At 47.0% G+C, this 21,802-nt stretch overlaps 1 protein-coding gene across 3 annotated transcripts; it reads left to right on the top strand.

Moving 5' to 3' along the window:
• On the top strand, positions 1–21,415 carry MS4A18 (membrane spanning 4-domains A18). Of its 3 annotated transcripts, none has more exons than XM_055583400.1 (8): positions 2–282; positions 2,257–2,320; positions 7,691–8,170; positions 11,368–11,481; positions 12,732–12,788; positions 14,494–14,586; positions 16,928–17,041; positions 20,444–21,415. In XM_055583400.1, exons 3-8 carry the CDS (start codon positions 7,703–7,705, stop codon positions 20,609–20,611), a joined length of 1,014 nt encoding a protein of 337 aa, XP_055439375.1. In that variant the 5' UTR covers positions 2–282; positions 2,257–2,320; positions 7,691–7,702; the 3' UTR covers positions 20,612–21,415. The 3 variants fall into 3 exon arrangements, with proteins under 3 accessions (XP_055439377.1, XP_055439375.1, XP_055439376.1); XM_055583401.1 differs by having other exon boundaries at positions 2,247–2,320; XM_055583402.1 differs by lacking the exon at positions 14,494–14,586 and having other exon boundaries at positions 1–282.
• Positions 21,416–21,802: the final 387 nt, after the last annotated feature.

Raw genomic sequence — 21,802 nt, 5'->3', positions numbered from 1 at the left:
CAACTGAACTGAACTAAACTGTGTACATAGAAGATATGTAGTGGAAAATGAGTAACACTCAGAGTTGACTCAAAATTCAGGCTTAAATCCCATCTTCTGCTCCAGAGAAAAGAGAGGAAGATGTGAGGAGGCTGATTATGGGAGGTAAACAAGAGGATGCTTTGTCACACAGATTTAAGGCATGCCTTCTCTGCAGGAAAGAGTTTCTTGTGATTTTGTCATCCTTTCCTTCCTGGGACAGTGAGGAAGGCATCCTTACAAATGAAGTCTTCCTTTATAAAGGTATGTTTCTCTTACAAAAAGGTAACTTCTGTTTTCAGAGATTTTCCTATGTCTGCTCTTCCTCAAAATAATCAGTCCAAAACACAGTTGACCCTTGAACAACATGGGTTTGAACTGCACAGGTCCACTTATCTGCTGACCTATTTCATTGTAGTACTGCACAACCCAAGGTTGGTTAAATCCACAGATGTGGAACCTCAGATACAGAGGGTTTACTCTAAATTATATCCAATTTTCAATTACGTGGAGTGTTGGTTCTTCTAGGCCCTGTGTTGTTCAAGGTTCAACCAACTGTAATTATTATGCCAAAGAGGCATATTTTGGAGTAGAATTTTCTGCTACAGTGAGTGGGTTGCTCACATCAGGTGGCCAAAGTATTGGAGCTTCAGCTTCAACATCAGTCCTTCCAATGAATGTTCAGGACTGATTTCCTTTAGGATTGACTTGTTTGATCTCCATAGGATCAAAGGTATATATGTATCAATCCCAGTCTCCCAATTCCTCCCATCCCTCCCCCTTCCCCTTGGTGTCCATACATTTGTTCTCTACATCTATGTCTCTATTTCTGCTTTGCAAATGAGATCACCTATACCACTTTTCTAAATTTTACATATATGTGTTAATACCGGATATTTGCTTTACTCTTTCTGATTTACTTCACTCTGTATGACTCTTCACTCTGTGTGGATTCTCCAGGTCCATCTATGTCTCTACAAATGACTTCATTTCATGCTTTTTTATGGCTGAGTAATATTCCATTGTGTATATGTACTGCATCTTCTTTATCCATTCTTCTGTTGGTGGATGTTTAGGTTGCTTTCCTGGCTAATTATATAGTGCTGCTATGAACACTGGGGTATGCCCAGCAGTGGGATTGCTGGGTCACAAGGTAGTTCTGTTTTTAGAACTGCCATGCTGTTTTAAGGAGCCTCCATACTGTTCTTCATAGTGGTTATATCAATCTGCATTCCCACCAACTGTGAATGAGGGTTTCCTTTTCTCTACACCCACTCCAGCATTTATTGTTTGTAGATTTTTTGATGATGGCCATTATGACCAGTGTGAGGTGGTACCTCACTGTAGTTTTGATTTTCCTGACACCTTTTAATATGCACCTGTGCCTCTGGTTCACACTCTTCTGGAATAGACTGTGCCTTTTGTGCAGCTTTAACCTGACCCTCCTTTCAAAGTCCACTCTTGGTTGGATGTCCTATTCAATGTCCAGCCACTCACAAACCTCCAGAGACCAGCCCAAATCTTTGACATGTCTTCCACCTACTTTATCACTGATGGCCTGGTTCTTTGTTTGTTTCCAGCCATAACTTGTACAGGCACAACTCAGAGATGTTGTGGGTTCAGTTCCAGACCCCTTCCAAAAAGTAAATATCCTACTGAATTTTTTGATTTCCCAGTGCAACTAAAAGTTGTGTTTATGCTGCACCATAGTCTATTAAGTGTGCAATACCATTATGTCTAAAGGAATATACCATAATTTTAAAATAATGCTGCTGAGAAAATAGTGCTACAGACTTGCTCAATGTAGGGTTACCACAAACCTTCAATTGATTAAAAAAAAAAAGCAACATCTGGCAATCACAATGAAACAAGGTATGCCTGTACTATGATTATCTGACAATGGTTAGATTCTATCTTGCCAAGTCATAAACTTCTAGAAATCTATGTACCTCAGCATGTAACATGCCATCTGACACACAGAAGACACTCAGTAAATACTTGTTAATTACTTCCTCAATTGCTTATAAATCTATTGGCTTATGAGATCTTAGCGGCCCACTTCTCAAAGGCCCATGGAACCCCATTCCTACACAATCAAGGCCATAAATATTCTGAAGGTCAAATGAGCTGAACTTGGAAGCCAGAGAATGGATTCATTGTTTGACTCAAAGTGAAATTGCAAACAAGACTTTGGAGCTTCAAAGAGAAACCAAATGTTCTTTTATCAGAAATTTCTAGGCCAGGTTTCAGAGGCCCACAGGATCAGAAGAAGGAATATTGAAAGGCTCGCCGGGTCGACCAGGTAAGACATCTATGACTTCCTCTCCTTGGTCCTCACAGAAACTGGACCATACTAGGGGAGACATGGGGCCTAGACGGGCCCTGAGTAGGGTCTCTGGGGAAACGCCATAAGTCAGGGATCTGTATATAATGCATATACCTTTTTATAAAAGCATTTAAGATAAGCCAGCACAGTCCATAGAGACAGAATTTGCAACCACCTAACCTTGGAGATGCAGAGTCTGGCCAGCTAAGGAGGTAAGTGAAGAAACAGAACAGGTTTCAGAGATAGTTCATATCTCTGTGTGAACCCAGATATCTTAAGATAGAAGGTGGGAAATCCCACAGGACATCTCCATTTCTCCCCTCCCTGAGTCCAGCTGTAATTAAAGTGTGATCAGGTATAGGACGGATCTAGAACTGATGGAAAGGCTCCTAGAGAACCCCCTCCTTTGTTCCTGACAGCAGGGGGAATAAAGGGGTCTCAGGAGAGTCTATCACAGGATCCAGCTGCCTCTGCCAGTCGCCAGGTTTGTAGTTGTATTATTTATCATGCATGTAAGAAGAAAGTCTGTTCTGAAAAAGGGAGAGAAATATAATCCATTCTCTCATATCATGTAGCAGACTGTAGCATTCTGTATGGTATCCATTATGAAAATTGAAGGCAGACAGACCAGAGTTTAAATCTCAGCTTTGGCATTTCCTAGCTGTGTGTTCATGACCTGAGTTACTTAACCTCAGTTACTTTGTCTGCAAAATGCTCACAGCAGTGATATATAGCTAGAGGAATTGCCTGATGCCTACAGGGCTGTGGAGTCTAAACACTGATGCTTGTTGGAGTTGTTATTATAAACCACCCTTACGGGAAACCTGAAGTTCCTCCGAGAAAGCAAGGGGTAAATCAAGGTCAAGGCAGAAGTTGCACATGCTGCATATGTCCATCTCAGTTGACACTGCCAAATATTCTGCCACTCCTATGTCACCTGGCAGAGAGAGCATTCTTTTTGAAAAATTTAAAAATAAATAGTGAAAAGAAGATAGCAGTCAGAAAGAATAAATTCAAGTCTCAAATTCATTTATCCACAAGCAAATTATTTCACTTTCAAAGACTCCATCTCCCTGTTTGCAGGGATGCAGGTAGGATCAAGAATAGTGGGAGAAAAAAGAAAAAGAACAAATACTTTTTAAAAGGAAAAAAAAAAATGAGGAGACACAGCGAGTAACTGAACTGTCAGTTGACAGACCAGTGAAAGCTGTTGCTTTTATGGGAGAACTGGAGAGACCAGCTAGATTTTTTAAATTAGTTATTATTATTTTTTTAATATTAACTTGGCTGCATCAGACAGCCCACTGTCTTAGCTGCTCGAGGACATATGAGATCTTAGTTCCCCAACCAGGACTCAAACCCTCGTCCTTGCATTGCAAGGTGGATTCTTAACCACTGGACCACCAGGGAAGTCCCTAGATTTTAAAATAAGAAAAATTTGGGGAATTTCTTGGAGTTCTATATAGTTTATATTTTTACCTGTTAGGGTCCAAGAGAAAGGAATTAAACCAAGAACCATGATGCATATACCACCATGGTTCTCAAACTTCACCAGCCTCAGAGTCACCTGGAGAGTAAGTTAAAACAGATGGCTGCAAATGGCACAATTTCATTCTTTTTATGGCTGAGTAATATTCAATTGTATATATGTACTACATCTGCTTTATCCATTCAGCTGTTGATGGACATTTAGGTTGCTTCCATGTCCTGGCTACTGTAATAAGTGCTGCAATGAATATTGGGGTGTATGTACACCCCAATGTGAATGTACTTAGTGCCACTGAACTGTACAATTAAATATGCTTAAAATGGTTAAAATAGTATGTTTTATATTATATATCTTTTACCACAATTAAAAAAAAAATTTTTTTAAACAGACAGCTGGTCCCCACACTTGGGGGGTTCTTATTTAGTGAAAGTGAAATTGCTCAGTCGTGTCTGACTCTTTGCGAACCCATAAACTGTAGCCTACCAGGCTCCTCCATCCATGGAATTTTCCAGGCAAGAGTACTGGAGTGGGTTGCCATTTTCTTCTCCAGAGGATCTTCCTGACCCAGGGATTCAACCCGGGTCTCCCAAATTGCAGGCAGACGCTTTACCATCTGAGTCACCAGGGAAGCCCTTCTTATTTAGTAGGTCTAGGCAGAGGATCAGTAGTCATGTATGGATGTGAGAGTTGGACCATAAAGAAAGCTGAGCACCGAAGAACTGATGCTTTTTGAACTGTGGTGTTGAAGAAGACTCTTGAGAGTCCCTTGGACTGCAAGATCAAACCAGTCAATCCTAAAGGAAATCAGTCTTGAATATTCATTGGAAGGACTGATGCTGAAGCTGAAGCTCCAATGCTTTGGCCACCTGATGTGAGGAGCTGACTCACTGGAAAAGACCCTGATGCTGGGAAAGATTGAAGGCAGGAAGAGAAGGGGATGACAGAAAATGAGATGGTTGGATGGCTTCAATAACTCAATGGACATGAGTTTGAGCAGGCTCTGGGAGTTGGTGATGGACAGGGAAGCCTAGAGTGCTGCAGTCCATGGGAGTCACAAAGAGTTGGACATGACTGAGTGACTGAACTGACTGAACTGAACTGAGGCAGAGGACCGAGAATCTACATTTCTAATAAGTTCCCAAGTGAAACAGTCTCACCTGTCCAGAGACCACACTTTAGATCCATGGCTGTAGGTACTGGAAATGAGTTTGAGATCAATTAAGAAAAATGTTCAAAACAAAGGCCCTTCTCCAAGAATGGTCTCTGGTGGTGGTATGGTGGTTTAAATCACTAAGTCATGTCTGACTCTTACAAGCCCTGTCAGGCTCCTCTGTCTATGGGATTTTCCAGACAAGAATGGAGTGGGTTGCCATTTCCTCCTCCAGGGGATCTTCCCAACCCAAGAATCAAATCTGAGTCTCCTGCATTGTAGGTGTATTCTTTATTGCTGAACCATCAGGGAAGACCGAGGATGGTGTCTACTCATAACACACAGATGCTAAGTATGTCCTCTGTGCCAGGCTCTGTGCGGGAAAGTTTCTCACTTAACCCTGACAACACCCTCTGAGAAAGATGTTATTATGATCTACCTGTCAGAGATAAGGAAACTGAAGCCTAAAGAACTCATGCAACTTGATCAAGGTCATGTAACTAGTAAATGAAGGGACTGGGAAAAGGACCCAAGGATGTCTGAATTCTTAGCCCTGATGCTGTCTTGCCTTTGAGTTTATTTTTTAGCTTATTAATATTAAATAGTGCCAATTAATTAGCCAGCCAAACCCAGGTTGGTCATTGATAGTTTGGAGTGTTTCTCTCCCTCTGGAAGCAATTAGGATCATGGTGGGGTGGGATGTGATGGAATTCATTTTGTAAGTGCGACTTAGAGGCACTTTCTATTGGGCAGAAAACTCCCTGATAGCAGACTTCTGGAATCTGTTGTTTTTGTTCAGTCGTGTGTGACTCATTGCAATCCTAGTACGCTAGGCTCCTCTGTCCTCCCCTGTCTCCCAGTTTGCTCAATTTATGCCCATTGAGTCGGTGATGCTATCTGGAATCTAGGAACTGTAGAATTCAGTTTCCTGCCAGCAGGGAGTGTATCATTTAGGGGGAGAGACAAAATCAGCAGCTGCAGCACTTAACAGTTAATATCAACATTAATGATACAAGGGACCTTTTCTCTCACCTGAATGGGAAACCTTTCCAGCTGTGTCTTCAGAGTCTGAAGCTACTTATCCGCCGCCACCCATGGCGTACTTGCTCATGAGCACAGATAATGAAGAAATTCTCCAAGCCTCTCAGCTTATCGGGGCTTCCCAGGTGGCGCTAGTGGTAAAGAACCTGCCTCCCAATGCAGGAGACATAAGAGACATGGGTTTGATCCTTGGGTCAGGAAGATTCCCTTGGAGGAGAGCATGGCAACCCACTCCAGTATTCTTGCCTAGAGAATCCTATGGACAGAGGAGCCTGACAGGCTACAGTCCATAGAGTCGCAAAGAGTCAGAAATGACTGAAGAGACTCAGCACGCACTCAGCTTATCAGGGGTCAAATCATGATGAGATCCAAGTTTCACTTCAAGCCCTTCCCTTCACAACTGTTGCTAATGCTCAGGACTCAGTTGTAACTACATGCTGTTAAGGGTGTGGCCACTATCATAATACCCAGTACCTTGGCCCATAATGGTTTAAACCCAGATAAATAAAAATAAGCAAAACTCCTACATGGTCCTAACCACAACACCAACTGGGACATGACTCATGAGATGTAAAGGATGACTGTCCATGGTCCCTCCTGGGAAGACAGGTAGCAAGAGATAGTCCGGTTTTCCGCTCCAAAACCAATTAATGTTGAAAAATGAAGTGAAAGTGTTAGTTGCTCAGTCATATCTGACTCTTTGCAACCCCAAGGACTATAGCCCACCAGGCTCCTCTGTCTATGGAATTCTCCAGATAAGAATACTGGAGTGGGTAAGCCATTCCCTTCCTCAGGGGATCTTCCCAACCCAGGAACTGAACCGGGTCTCCTGCATTGCAGGCAGATTCTTTACTGTCTAAGCCACTAGGGAAAAGTCATACACAAATTAGCTTCATTAGATTAAACCCATAACTAGTTATAAATTAGCTACAGATTTTAAAGGGCTGAGAGTACAGCTGGGGATAATGAGAACCTGGATAAAAAGTAAAAAATCATCAGGATCCAAGGTATTTCCTTCTCTTTGTCTCTCTATTTCTGTCCCTCTCCCACCACCTGCTTCTTCATCTATTTCTCCCCACCCCTCAGCCCTGCTATATCAGCTTCATTCTTTTCATTCTAACTGACTTTCTCTACTACCCCTACACATGACACAATTGTGACCCTCTCCAGCTCTGTATAACCCCCTCAATCCGAAATGGTTCTTGGGTCCAATTCCACATTCCCAAGATTGGAAAGTTCTAGGCCCAGCTGGGGTCCCTTGTCCACCCCTAGGCCGTCAGCTGTGGCCAGGGCAGGGGAGAGGATGGCAATCCAATCACTCAGATACTTAAGGCAGGCAGATTGAAACATTGACCTCAGGATTCTAAACAAAGCCACTGCCTCAGCTGAAAACAAGAGTCTACAGGGATAAGGGGGCCCCAGGTAACCTAGTCTTGCAAATCCAAACCCCCCCAAAAAACAAAAACCAACATGTCCCAAAGAACACAGACTACAAGGAAGGGAAGAAGATCATTCTGTATAATATCATGCTAGATGATTTCGATGTTTTTATTTTTGGTGATTTTTATTTTAATGAAGATGAAGCTAAAGATAAGGATGGGGTCAGATGCAGCACACATTAATTTTCTCAGAGGAGGGAAAATGCACCTTCTTACCTGTTTTGCAGCACTTGAGCATCATGATGGAGCAGGGAGTTGGAGCCAACACTGTGTCTGGTGTTATGGCACCAGGTAATGTGTACATGATCCAAGCCAGGAATCCTGTGGCTCCTGGGAGCAAGGGGCAGCCTGTGGGCATGGCCACTTACTTAACATCCAGAGCGACCGAGAGTGATGCAGGAAGAGCAAACTTACAGACGCCACGCGTGGTGATCCAGAATCCAGCGGAAGTGAACGCCACACAGGATCCGCCCACTGTGCTTCAGCATCGGACAGCAGTGGCCGGTTTGCAGACCCCACCTGGGGAGATCCAGTACTCACTGGGAACCACAGACCTCCAAACCCAGCCTGGAGGCCCTCAGAATCCCCCCACATGTGCCCCTGGGCCGATGTATACCTCCAACCAGTTCCAATGGAACATGCCATTTGGATCATTTTTTACGTTCGATCCCAAGAAATTCATAAAGGACGAGGTCAGGACACTGGGGGTGAGTGTGATCTCTCTTTCTCTCCAGTGTGGGTCCCTTCATGAGCCCGGCTGTAGTGAGTGCACTTGGATAAGGAAGGGAATGGATTTAGAGGGCAGAGGACACAAAGGTAGGCGGCAGCTTCTGGAGGTTGGGTCAGGACGACTCCACAGAGGCCAGTCTCTCCCTTGTTTTTGTCCAGAAACCATCCTTGATGACCTAAGAGGGGCTGTTGTAACGACAGTACCTTCTGGTAATTGCCACAGGACATGCATAAATTGCCCTGGTTCTCGAAGAGTACAAACTGGCCGGATCTCCTGAGAGGACCCAACCACCTGCTGGGGGCAGAATAGGACAGGCTCACACACACCCCAGCCTACCTCTGTCTGTCGATCCTTCAGGGACAGACAAACCAGTGTACTGTACCAAGAGCAAGGGATTGTTTGCCTCCAAAACTTATCCAAATCAAATCTTGGATTAACTTCTATAAAACACTGCCAGTAAAAACAAGCAATCTATAATAGGAATAGAAAAAGGTTTTATTTGAGCCAAACTGAAGTGTGTAGCCCAGAAGACAGCCTCTCAGATAACTCTGAGAAACTGCTCTGGAGAAGTAGGGTGGTCAGCACAGTTTTATATCTCATTGGATCAAGTGTAAAATTCTTTAAGGTTTCAAAAAACAAAAAACAGATCAACATGTACACAGGGAGTCAGTGTGGCCTTCGCACCTGGGGGTAAGTGTTAGCTTCTCAGTCGTGTCTGACTCTTTACAACCTTATGGACTGTAGCCTGCCAGGCTCCTCTGTCCATGGAATTCTCCAGGCAAGAATACTGGCATGGGTTGCCATTCCTTTTTCTAGCAGATCTTCTGGACCCAGGGATCTAACCCACATGTCCTGCATTGGCAGGCAGATTCTTTACCATCTGAGCCAATGCACCTGGGAAGGGAGGCTTATCATTGAAGGAGCACCAGCGTTGGCATCCCAGGAAGGGAGGCATTTCATGTCTCTTTGTCTTTTTTTTTGGGCTGTGCCAGGTCTTAGTTGCAGCTTGTTAGATCTTTTTTTAGTTGTGGCATGTGGTATCTAGTTCCCTGACGAGGGATCAGATGGCTCCTTGCATTGGGAGCACAGAGTCTTAGCTACTAGACCACCACAGAAGTCCCAAAATTTCCCAGGTGAATTTTTTTTAGGGGGGATCAAGGTGCATAGCTTTCAGGGTCTTAGTCCCTGACCAGGGATTGAACTCACCCTCATCAATGAAAGCGTAGAGCCGTAACCACTGGACCAGCAGAGAAATTCCTAATATTTATTTAACATAGACATTCTTTACTTCTGGTCAATGTGCCCTTTTCTTTAATAATTAAAGCAAATGTACAGTGGAGGTTTGATAGGCCACAAATAGGCTGTTTTAGTTAGCATAATGTGTATAAACCAGAATGACTTCCCCAAACCTCAGTATGGGAAGTTTTCTTTGAACAACAGTATCAGGAATAGAAATCCTGGTCACAGGCAGGAAGTGAGATTATAAATGTGTGCGCAAAACCTTCAATAGGTGAAGATATTATATGATATTACATAGTAGTTATAAGTTCATGTTATGATTATTTTCATTATTAATTAATACTGGACAAATGCTTGTTAACTTTGGGTTCCAATTACTTTAAAGTCTTTTGAAAGAATTATTTTAAGTTAGAGCAAATGCCTGGGGAACCTGATCAAACATAGAGAAAGGTCAAAAACATGGACTCCCTTTAGTGAACTACAGTTCATTTGGGAGAAGCTATGCCTTTATCTTAAGATAAAGTGGGCACACAGATGAGATCAAGCATGTTATTTGATGAAGCAGTTGACATGAAACCCAGATCTGTACACTAAGCTCTAGATTCATTGAGCATGAGAGCTGACGCATCTGTTCAACACTGATCACTTGACCCCTGAGCAACCTGAGGCCTGAAGAAGTCAAATGTCACACTAAATCTTCAGGTATAGCAAGTGCTGCAGGATCCCCAAACAGGAGGTATTTTGTCCTGAATGTGGGGATGTCAGTAAAAGGATGTATTTGGTCGTTGAAAGAAAGATGGGATTTCAGTAGGATGAGGGTGAAGCCAGTACCTTTCAGACAGAAGTGGAAGAAAAGCAGGTGGGAAGGAGGAACAGCACAGGCTTGCAGGCACTGAGGATCCCACAGCAGGGAATACACAGGGGTGGGGCCTAGGAAAGGTGTGGGTGGAGGGCTTGCAAACACCTCCCAAGTGTCAGGACCTATCTATAAGCTTTATGGGCACTTAAAAAAAAAAAAAAGAAAAAAATGTGGCCATGCCTTGTGACACATGGGATCTTAGTTCCCTAACTAGGGATTGAACCCGTGCCTCCTGCATTGAAAGGCAGAGTCTTAACCACTCTATTGCCAGAGAAGTCTCCATAGGGCCCTCTTTCTAATCTCTGCAACCAGTGGTTCCTAACCTTTTTTGGCACCAGGGACCGGTTTCCTGAAAGACAATTTTTCCACAGGCGGGGTGGGGGGAATGTAGAAAGCAATGGCAGCCCACTCCAGTACTCTTACCTGGAAAATCCCATGGACAGAGGAACCTGGTGGGCTGCCCTCTATGGGGTCGCACAGAGTCGGACACGACTGAAGCGACTTAGCAGCAGCAGCAGCAGCAGGGTAGGGGGAATGGTTTCAGGATGAGCATTATATTTCAAGAGCATTATGTTTATTGTACTCTTGATTTCTGTTATTGTTACATCAGCTCCACCTCAGATCATTAGGCATTAGATTCTGGAGGTTGGGGACCCCTGTCTACAGCAACCCCGCAAGCCAGATACGTCTTAGGGAGAGACACAGGGAGAGTGCTTGCCTGAGGCCATGCCAGAGCCAGGATTCAAGCCCGTCTGGTATGCTGCCAAAGCCCCCGCCCAGGCAACTTCTCGGCAAGCCTGCAGGTGCAGAGTCCAAAGGGAAAGCCATCCTGATCTGTTCTATCCCCTACCCCTCCATCTTCCGTTTATGTCCATGGCTCGCAATTCTGAGTGTACATTGCCATCATCTGTGGAGCTTCAAAACACCACCTTGACATGGACCCCACCCCGAGAGATTTTGGCCCCAACAGCAGTCATGCTCAGGGATTCTGGGGTACAGTCTGGGCTACTGAGGGAGCTACAGTCCCCCAGGCCCCCAGCTCTGCTCTTTCTCACGATGCCTTGTCCTCCCTGCAGGCCATCCAGATTCTCATCGGCCTGACTCACATCTTCACTGCCATCAATCCTTCACTGTATGATGAAAAATCTTATTCCGCAATATCAGGGTACCTGGTCTGGGGAGGAATATTCGTGAGTACAAGGCCCTGTGGCTTCCATCTGGGTTCTGAGTTACCAGACCGGGATGGGGGAGTGAAGGAAGAAAGAGCCTGGAATGCACTCCCAATATTAGGGCTCTGGGAGCCCAGAGTCAGCCACCTAAGACTGTAGGTGCAGGACAGGATTAAGGACCCGGCCCGGACCCCGTGCTCCAGCAACTCGCCCCCTGCCTCTAAGGAACTTTCAGCTACTCACAAACTAATCACGTGCTTTAATTATTCCACCCTCTTGGGGTTCTCATTTGGTGTAAATGTAAATATGTAAATCATTTATAACTCCACCCTTATTCTCCCATGCCCTGTTGCTGGGAAAGATTGAAGGCAAATGGAGAAGGGGGCAGCAGAGGATGAGATGGTTAGACAGCATCATCGACTCAATGGATATGGAACTTGAGCAAACTCCAGGAGAGAGTGAAGGACAGGGGAGTCACGCTGCAGTCTATGGGGTCGCAAAGAATCAGACACTACTTAGCAACCAAACAACTACAGAATCACATGACCCTCTTGTAGATAGAAGGAGCAGGGTTTGTTTGTTCATGTCCATTTGCCAGATGAGAAGACGGGGGCTCAGAGAGGTTAGGCAAGATGACTACAGGCTCACAGCCAGGAAAGGTTGGAAGAAAGTCCTGATGGAGCCCAGGCCCCCTCAGTTCAGGGCTCTCATAACTGGACCAAATTCTTCCTGCCTCTGGGTTCACACATCCGTCACCTGCCTCGCAGCATCTAGGGCCAGTTAGGACCCCCGGGCTGGAGCAGCAACTTGCCTAGGGTCACAGCAAGGTGAGTTAGGAGCAAGAGTGGAGCAGAAGCCTAGGTCTCCCGTCTCCCAGCCCCAAGGCTCTGCTCACCCTACTACCCTGTCCCTGCTTTTCCAAGATCACAGTCGAGAATAGGGTGGCGGGAGGCCAGATGATCCATGAGTTTGGGCGATGCCTGTGCCCAGGCAGTGGGCCCAATGGGGACCAGACACAAAAATAAGATGTCTAGTATCCTGAAACAAAATTTAGGCTTTTAGGGGAAAAGATTTTAACCTAGACACAGAGAGTTCGGGTATTGTGGCATCTAACCATTGGGATAGTGAAAATGTTGAGAGGAGGTAAACAGACATGCCCATCTTAAGAAACAAGGCATGTAGGCCTTAAAGACTCAGAGCTACACCTCTGAATGGACTGTGGTCTTTTCAACACACTGTACAACTGCTCTTACTCCTTTTTGTCTGCGTAGTTTATCATCTCTGGATCGCTCTCAGTGGAGGCTGAAAAGGACCACAGTTCTTGCATGGTGAGTTGTAATTCCATCTTTCATCATCCTTCAATGTTAGAATGTTAGAATGTGACTCTCCAGGGGCCTCCAAGTAGCCTCCCAGAGTGGCCTGGTCCTGGCCCCAGGGTTCAGCGCTCTTACATACCTTACTTCATTCAGTCCCCACAGGCCTACAAAGTTCTGTGATCCTCATTCTGTAGAAGAGGAAACCGAGTCACAGAAAGGTCGGGTGACTGGACTTAAGATCACACAGCGGGAATGTGGCCAAGCTGGGGTTTAAACCCAGAGCCCTCTGATCCCACCGCTGTGCCTTCACCTATTGCATTTAACTACTCAAACACTTGGCATTTTGGCAAATGGCCAAGTAGTCACAGCACCACGACCTTGGGGTGCTCTGAATTAAGCAGAAGGTCAGGTAGAGGCCAAGTGGAAATGTGTGCACATTTCAGCCACCTCTGTAAGGCACCCCCTGCCCTCCCCTTTGGCTAGACCTAGAAAAATGAGGGGAGTGTGTGCCTTGAACAGGTCAGAGTTCAAACCATAGGACACAGGACCCCTTGCACCATCAGAATGTCATCCTTTGTCTCAACAGCCAGAGATACACCTATGAATGTTTTGTTTTTGTTGCGGCCTCTAAGAAGCTTAGGGATAAATGTAGAGCTTCTAAGGGCCCTCCTCTCATCCCTGGCTCCAGGTCCTTCCTGCCCCTCTCCATGTACTCCACAGGGCTTCTTGTCTCTTCTGCCTTTTCAATGGGAAAGCCATGGGTTAGCTAGGGGGCTGGGTTGTCCCGTGGAGGGTTTCCAATGGTCAGTCCTTTGTCTGCAAGGTGAATGTCTGCTGCCCCTCAGTCTGCCTTACTCCATCCCCTTCAATGGGATTAAGAGCCCCTTCCCCAGGGCCCCCAACTTCAGCCAAGCTCACAGTGCTCCTTAATCGATGAACAAAAGTGGATTGAACTCTTGTCCTACATCTTCTGGGAAATCTAATGACCTCTCCAAGATGCCTACCAATTCCTCTGGGGCTCCCAGTCCCCCCTGGTTCTGATGATTGACTTCCAGATGAAGTGTCTACTTCCATCTCTACTCTGCTTGCCAGCCTTCCCAGCCTCCGCCCACAGGTGGACACAGTCTTTCCCTCCCCATCTCCATCCCCATGAGCCATCCTCCAGGGGAGGCAGTTGAGCAGGGGGCATCATGAGTGATTGGAGGATTTCAGCATCCTGACACTGGGCAGAAGATCCCTTAAAATGGAGTACTAGACTTTCTGGTTCTGAAAACCCTCCCTAGCCAATCCTGCCAGCCCAGACTCCAGCTCCCTCCAGCAGGACTGGAACTTTCCTCTCCCTTCTCTCAAGGCAATCCTCTAATCCCAATTCATGGCCCCTGCCACCATCACCCCCATCCCTGCTCATTTCTTCCACAGAGCAGCTCCGCACTCCGCATCCTTGCCACCTCTCCTCCCAATCTGGCTTTTGAATCTCATTTCCTGCACCAGCAGCTACTTATGGAGGTATTTCCCCAAACAAATACAGCCCCTGGCCCAGATGGACTCTGCCTATTGAATAAAGAATAATCTCACCTCAGTGAGCTTAGGATAAGCTGGTTTCTCCACAACCTACCTCTTTCCTGCCCAGGATCCCCTTTCATCCTGCTCCCTGAGAGTCCCCACAAGCCCGGCTTCAGACTCAACTCACCGGTGCCTCTCCCCCTGCTCCTTCCAGGTGCATGGCAGCATTGGCATGAACGTGGTCAGCGCTATCGTTTCCCTGGCTGGGGTCTTGCTTCTCATCATGGATCTGTGCTTTAGCCTGACGGTGAGGATCCAGACTATCAGCATCCCAGGCTTCCGAAAGATCGGGGAGGCTTGTTTACGAGGCTGTTCCAGAGCAGGAAGGAATCACAGCCAAATTCCACCCTAGTATGACAGCCCTACCTAGGTCCTAAAATGTGTTATTTGTTGTTGTTCAGTCGCTCAGACATATCCTACTCTTTGCAACCCCATGGACTGCAGCACGCCAGGCTTTCCCATCCTTCACTATCTCCTGGAGCTTGTTCAGACTCATGTCCATTGAGTTGGTGATGCCATCCAACCAGCTCACCCTCTGTCGTCCCCTTCTCCTCCTGCCCTCAATCCTTCGCAGGATCATGGTCTTTTCCAATGAGTCAGCTCTTTGCATCGGGTCGCTAAAGTATTGGAGCTTCAGCTTCAGCATCAGTCCTTCCAATGAATATTCAGGGTTGACTTCCTTTAGGATTAATGGGTTTGATCTCCTTGCTACCCAAGGGACCCTCAAGAGTCTTCTCCAGCACACAGTTTGAAAGCATCCCAAAATGTGTAACCCTCACCAAAACCCCTGACTTCTGAGGCAGGTGAGATAGATCCCATTTTATCTGAGACTCAGATAGCTGGAGCCAGGTGGCCCCTCCTTGAACCTGTTCTGTTCCTGCTTGGAGGCAGCAAACGCCAAGGCAAGCAGGTGGGGCAGTAGCCACAGTCAGACCTCAAGGCCACCTGCCCCCAGGAAGCTGTTGAGGGAGGGACAGCTGGTGGCAAGAACAGAAGGTGCTGTCCCCAGGTTCTCCTCTTATCTGGGGCCCCCAGAAGCAGATGCTGAATCAGGGATTCAGGAGCAAGTCATTTATTTCAGAAGTTCCCTTAGGAAATACTGGTAGGGGAGAGAATAAGATGAACAAGGAAAGGAAGGCACAGATAAAGGGTGTCACCAAGCAAGTCACTGCCGGAGCTTAATCCTGCTGGGACTCTAGCAGACAGAGAGGACACTGCCTCAGAGTTACATCCTGTCCTGGGTGAGGGGCCTGGGGTACTCGCCCACCAATTCCCACCATCACTGATTGAAAACTACTCCTGGGGGCATCAAATGCCACACATGTGCCAGGGTGCTTGTGAGGTGGGTCTCACTTTGGGTTCCTCCCATAGCTGACTTTTTTTTTTTTTAATTGGCTGCACTGGGTCTCATTGCTCTGTGCAGGTTTTCTCTAATTGCAGTCAGCAGGGGCTACTCTCTAGTTGCAGAGCGTGGACTTCTCATTGCAGTGACTTCTCTTGCTGCAGAACACAGGTTCTAGGGCTCAAGGGCTTTGATAGTTGTGGCATGTGGGCTCCAGAGGGCAAGCTCGGTAGTTGTGGCACACGGGCTTAGTTACCCCAAAGCATGTGGAATCTTCCCAGACCTGGGATCAAACCCATGTCCCCTGCATTGGCAGGCAGATTCTTTACCACTGGAACACCAGGGAAGTCCCAGAACTGACTCTGAGACAAGTAGCTTATTTGGGGGAGGAAGCAAGTGCCAGCAGGGTGATGAGAAATGGGGTGGGGAAGAGAAGGGACCAGTAAAGATATGATGTAATCAAGCCACTTACCCTGAGTGTTGGTTCCTAAACCAGTCCCCACCCCTGGAGGGCAGGGGGAGACTGACCAAAGAGGCAGCCATGCCAGACTGGCAGGTGGCAGGTCTAATAAGACAAGGAACTGATGTATGAGGCTTGTCTTGGGCCACTGCAAGATGAGTTGACCTCTGCACTGCCCATCAGAATCCTACAAACGCAATTGCATCCAGTCCAGATGGTCTTAACACCACCTACTCTCAAGGCTGCATCCTCAAAAATGACTCCCACTGCAGAAGTGCATTCCAAGGGGAGGGGTGAAGACCTCCAATTGCCTGGGTCCACCTGTCAGAGGACTTCCCCCAGGTGACCTCATCCAACACTGAGAACTCACCTGGGAAAGCAGTGCAGACACATGCTTCAGTCACGCCCTCCCAGCCCAGGGGTGAGAATCTAGTGTATTTATCCACTAGCCCCTGTCAGTCATTGATAGACCGCTGATCTGAAATCCTCCCGGAATTTTAAACTTGTTGTATGAAGAGCAAAGTGGGCACCAAGGGCCAGAGAAAGCCCCAAGGCAAAGAAACGCAGGTGCCAGTAGTTGGAAGTCTGGCTGTCATGCCCTCAAAGGTACCATGGGGGCATGTGAGAGGGGCACCCATAGCAACTGCTCATGGAGTACATGCCAGAGGGTCTGGGCCTCTCCAGCTGAGGCATGTGGTGCTTGCCTAAGATGAGCCCTACAGGCATGGATGGTCACAGGACAGTCACCTCTGTGACAAAACCCTTCCCATTCCTCTCTGCCCCTAGATTAACGTGAAGACAATTTCCGGTGGTCTCCTCCCCTTCGTCCTGCTGGAGTTCTGCCTCACTTGTGTGGTCTCGCATTTTGGGTGCCAGGCTACATGTTGGAACCAGTTTGTGGTGAGTGTTGGGCCCTGCTCCAGGAATTAGAGAGTGTTCTGGGGGTAGCAGAGGTGACCGGACATTGGGAGAAGTGGGGCCTGAGAGGACATCTTAGTTGGTTGAGAATGTTATAACAAATATACCACAGGCTGCATGGCTTATAATTATTTCTCACAGTCTAGGAGTCTCAGATCGGGGTACCTGGATGGTCAGGTTGTGGTGAGAACTCTCTTCCTAGCTTTCGGATGGCTGTCTTCTTATTATAGCTTCCCTATTTTACAGAAAGACAGGGAGAGCTCTCTGGCATCTGTCTCTCTAAGGGCACTAAACCCATTCATGACCGCTCCCCTCTCATGACCTGCGAGCATGCTAAGTTGCTTCAGTTGTGTCTGACTCTTTGCAACTCCATTGATAGTAGCTCGCCAAGCTCCTCTGTCCGTGGGATTCTCCAGGCAGGAAAACTGGAGTGGGTTGCCATGCCCTCCTCCAGGGGATCTTCCAGACCCAGGGATTGAACCCACGTCTCCTGTGTCTCCTGCATTGGCTGGTGGGCTCTTTACCACCAGTGCCACCTGGGAAGCCCCCTTATGACCTAATTACCTCCCAAAGGCCCCACCTTTGGATACCATCAGATTGAGGGTTAAGATTCCAACGTACAAATATTCAGTCCATCACAAAGAGGGTGTATCTGTGGAGTTTTGCTGCAAAAGAAACTGCTGGAAAACTCAGCAGCTTAAAACAGCAACCATTTCTTTAGCTCATAATTCTGAGTCTCTGTGTGACCAGTGGGTCTTCTGCTGGCCTCAGATGGACCCACTTGATACCAAAAGCTCAGCTTCTCTATACACTGGTGCTGAATTGAATCTCAGAGACAGAGTTGTGGGTGAAGTAGAAAAGAATAGCTTTATTATTGTGCCAGGCAAAGGGTTGGCGGGGGGTGATGGTCACATTGGCCTAATGCCCTCATCAAAACTGTTGTGTCCCAACTTGGGGAAGATAGTGGGAAGTTTTATCATAATTGATGAAAGAGGATGTGATCGGCTTGTGGACGTTCTTCTGATGGGTTGGTGGTCAGGTAAGTAGAAGCCAGCACCATCAACCTTCAGGTCCAACTGGTCTGGGGTCTACATGCTTGTGGACGGTACATTACTGTTAATCATTAACTTCTCTCACCTGGTGGGGGTTTCAGTATCTGTAAAATAGCTCAAAGATATTGTGCGTATCCACTGATGGGGAAATAGGACCCTGCCCAAGGCTGCTCTTGACTGTTTTATTTCTCCCTGGTCTTGCATCTCCTCCTGTCCCCTCCCTAATTAACAACTGTTTGAATCTGCCCATTGGAACTCAGGAAAGGTCAGGGGACCTGAATGAAGGCTGTTTCCTATAATCAAAGAGATGAGGGACACAGAAAGGCCTTGTGCCCAGGAGCCCCATAGAGCCCTGCATGGTATCACATTCAGACAGGTGTAGCAGCTGCCAGGTTGGCACCAGCTGACCAACCAGAATCTTCGAGGAAAAGTCCATCTCTGCTCCAAGTGGTGTCACTTCCTCTAGGAGGTTAGCCTGAGCTTCTTAGGGTAGCTGGATTCCAAGAGCAGTGAGACGCAGCCAGCCCCACAGGCACAGACTTTTAAGTGCCTGCCCATGTCATATTCTTTAATGTCTCTTTGGCCAAAGTAAGTCACCTGGCCAACCCCAGATTCAGGGATTCAATGTGCCCTCCCGTTTGATAAGAGGAAGACAGGGCAGTCACGGCTCCATAACAATCCTGACACCCTAGGGCCAGCTGGCTATTAGCCCATCCCAGGGCCGGGGAGTGTGCCTTGATGAGAGGCCAATTCTACTCCCCGGGAGAGTCTGCCCAGATCACGGTTCTCTAGTGCTTCCATCTAGGCTCTCTGCAACCTTGACTCCATCCTCTGAACTCTTGGCTCCACGCTTGAAAACATTTTTTCTTTTCCATAAGAAGTGACCCATTTTCCATATGAAATGGTCCACCTTTTTCATCTTGAGGAAGAAGAATAGCTCTCTCAGACTGCCTCCTGTATGAAGAAAGTAGGACCCAAAGGCCCTTTTGCAGTTTGAGCAGCTCCAAGTTAATCCAAGACGATGGTCTGTTTGCTGACACAGTTTCCTTTAAAACAGTGAGAATGTTTTATCAGATTATGGTTCTTACTGTTTGACAAAAATCACACCTGAGATTATGTTCCAGACATTCCTCTCTCTTTTAGAGTATCTATTTTGGGATTAAGTTTCTGTGGGACCATGCCCTTAAAATTCTTAGAAGCTTCTCTGTCTAGCTGAAAGGGTCTGCTAGTCACTGCCTTAAACCTTTTGTAGATCTTAACAAAGAGTTGTATAGAGACATCTTGGTTTGATCTTTGTTCTCAGGCCTACTTTTACTTCAAATGTCATTTATCTGTGAGGAACCTGGAAATAAGACACAATTTTATTTTCTAATTTTTCAGGTCCCAGGCCCTCTTTTTTTCCCCTCTAAATATTACTTGTGAAATGAATCAGTCTTTATATGATCTCTTCCTTATGGTACTTTACCATATGCAGCTAGGAGCAAGCAACTGACATTCCCATATAATGCCCGGTGATCTCCTTTATCAGGGCTTCCCTAGTGGCTCAGAAGGTAAAGAATCTGCCTGCAATGCAGGAAACCCTGGTCTCCGTAGCAAGAGGCAAAAGTTTTCAGGTGCATTTTCTGTCTTCCAAAATGCGACAGTCCTTCACCACTACATACCGTGGGTAATTATACATCTAGCCTGTTATGCCAGTTTCCTGGCTACTTCTCCAGCCTCACTGGCCATCCAGTCCCAAATCCAAGGCACATGTTAGATTTTGTTATCCTGCTTCTAGCTACCGATTTCTCTGTACATCAGCTTTTGCTACATATCAAACAATCCCATAGACTTAGCCCCTTAAACATAGCTGCTTCTGTAGTTGATGATTCTCTGGGTCTGCTGGGTAGTTCTTCTGGTTTGGGCCAGCTCAGCTGACCTCTGCTGGACTCACTGTGAGTCTACAGTCGGTTGGTGAGTTGCCTGCTAACTGGATTGTCTTGAATGCTCTCGATTGTATGTCTGGCAGTTGGCACGTCACCTACCAACAGGGCCAACTGGCCTACTTTTCTCTCATCACCCAGGGGGCCAGCCCAGTCTTCTTTACATGGCAGCCTCAGCATTTAGAAGAGCAGTGAGAGAGCAAGCCTGGATTTGCAAACATTTCTCAGATCTCTGATGCTTCACATTTTCACTGTTGGTCCATTGACCCAGGGAAGTTCCATGACTAAGACCAGCATCAGTGAGGGAGGGTCTACCCAAGGGCATGGCAACAGGAAGGGGAAGAATTTGTGGCCATTTTTGCAACTGACCACAGGGGAAGTTGATGGCCTCATATCCTTTTGTCTTTCAGAACAGGACAGAGGTTCCGACCATAGTCATTGCCAACCCAGCCAACACTCCCACCGGCCCCTTCAACGCTACTAACGGTACCACTGGCTATGTCAACGTCATCACCAGCTCTGCCAACCCCACCTCCCCCACCAACACCACAGTGATGGTGCCCCCTGTACCCTCGTAGGAAGATGTAGCTGATTTTGCCCAGAAACAGACAGTCTGTTTCAGTGACGAGGAGGAGCCATTTCAGTTGACGCTTTCCTTCTCCCAGAAACTTACAGAAGCCCATGCCCAGCACTGTTGCTGGTCCAGAATGAACAGTCACCTTCTCCCTTCTTTACTCCTCACTTTCATTTATTGATGTCTTTTTTTTTAATTCATAAATCATTTCCTGGGACACGGCATCCTTCAACCTTGGTGCAGTGCAGGGTGCACTTTTACTGTGACTCCTGGTGGAGGTGCACTGTTCAGTGTTAGCCACTCAGTCGTGTCCGACTCTGTGACGCCATGGACTGGAGCCACCAGGCTCCTCTGTCCATGGGATTCTCCAGGCAGGAATATTGCAGTGGGTTGCTATTTCTTCTCCAGGGGATCTTCCCGACCCAGGGATTGATCCCGGGTCTGCTGTTCTAAATTGGTGCCTCAGTCACAGAACCCTTGGAGGTCCAACTTTGGCCCCTTCCCCAAAGCTCTGACTCTGACACAGTTGCCCCAAGGAGCAAGGGGAGCAGTGGAGAGTGTGGATGCTGCAGCTGAAGTGTAGACGCCTCAGCACTCATGGGTGAATGAATAGAAGAGTGTATGGACCCACGTGCTGCTGTCTGGGGCTCTGGAAACGTGACTCACCTGTACCCGAGAGAGAGAGCTAGTCAGGTGGCTCAGTGGTATATACACACTAACTTAAAACACCTTATCTTAATGAAGAGGTACCTTCCCCATTTGCACAAAGTGCCCTATGGACTAGTAGTGTCCTGGCGCGTGCTTTCAGCCCGTGGAGAGTCAGCTGCTGGGGAGTCCCCTCATCTCACTTCCCCCTCCAGAGTCCTGACTCCAGCCTGACAGCAGACCCCAAAGTGGGACTTCCCTGAGGGTCCAATGGCTAAGACTCTGAGCTCCTGATGCACGGGGCCCAGGTTCAACCCTTAGTCAGAATCCCATACGCCGCAGCTAAAAGACCCGGGATGCTGCAATGAAAAGATCCTGCATGCTGTGACACAGACCCAGCATGGCCATATCAATACATAAAACATTTAATTAATTAAGTTTTTAAAAATGATGGAAGGTGGCAGTGGCTCCTTACAGACCTCCAGAGTTACTTCCAATCGATGTGTCAACAAGGGACCAACCAACCTCTTTCTTGCTAATGTGACAACTG

The sequence above is a fragment of the Bubalus kerabau genome, chromosome 5, assembly GCF_029407905.1.
Source record: "Bubalus kerabau isolate K-KA32 ecotype Philippines breed swamp buffalo chromosome 5, PCC_UOA_SB_1v2, whole genome shotgun sequence".
NCBI lineage: Eukaryota > Metazoa > Chordata > Mammalia > Artiodactyla > Bovidae > Bubalus > Bubalus kerabau.
The sequence above is the reverse complement of the archived record's forward strand: the minus strand, read 5'-3'. Positions and strand labels throughout refer to the sequence as shown.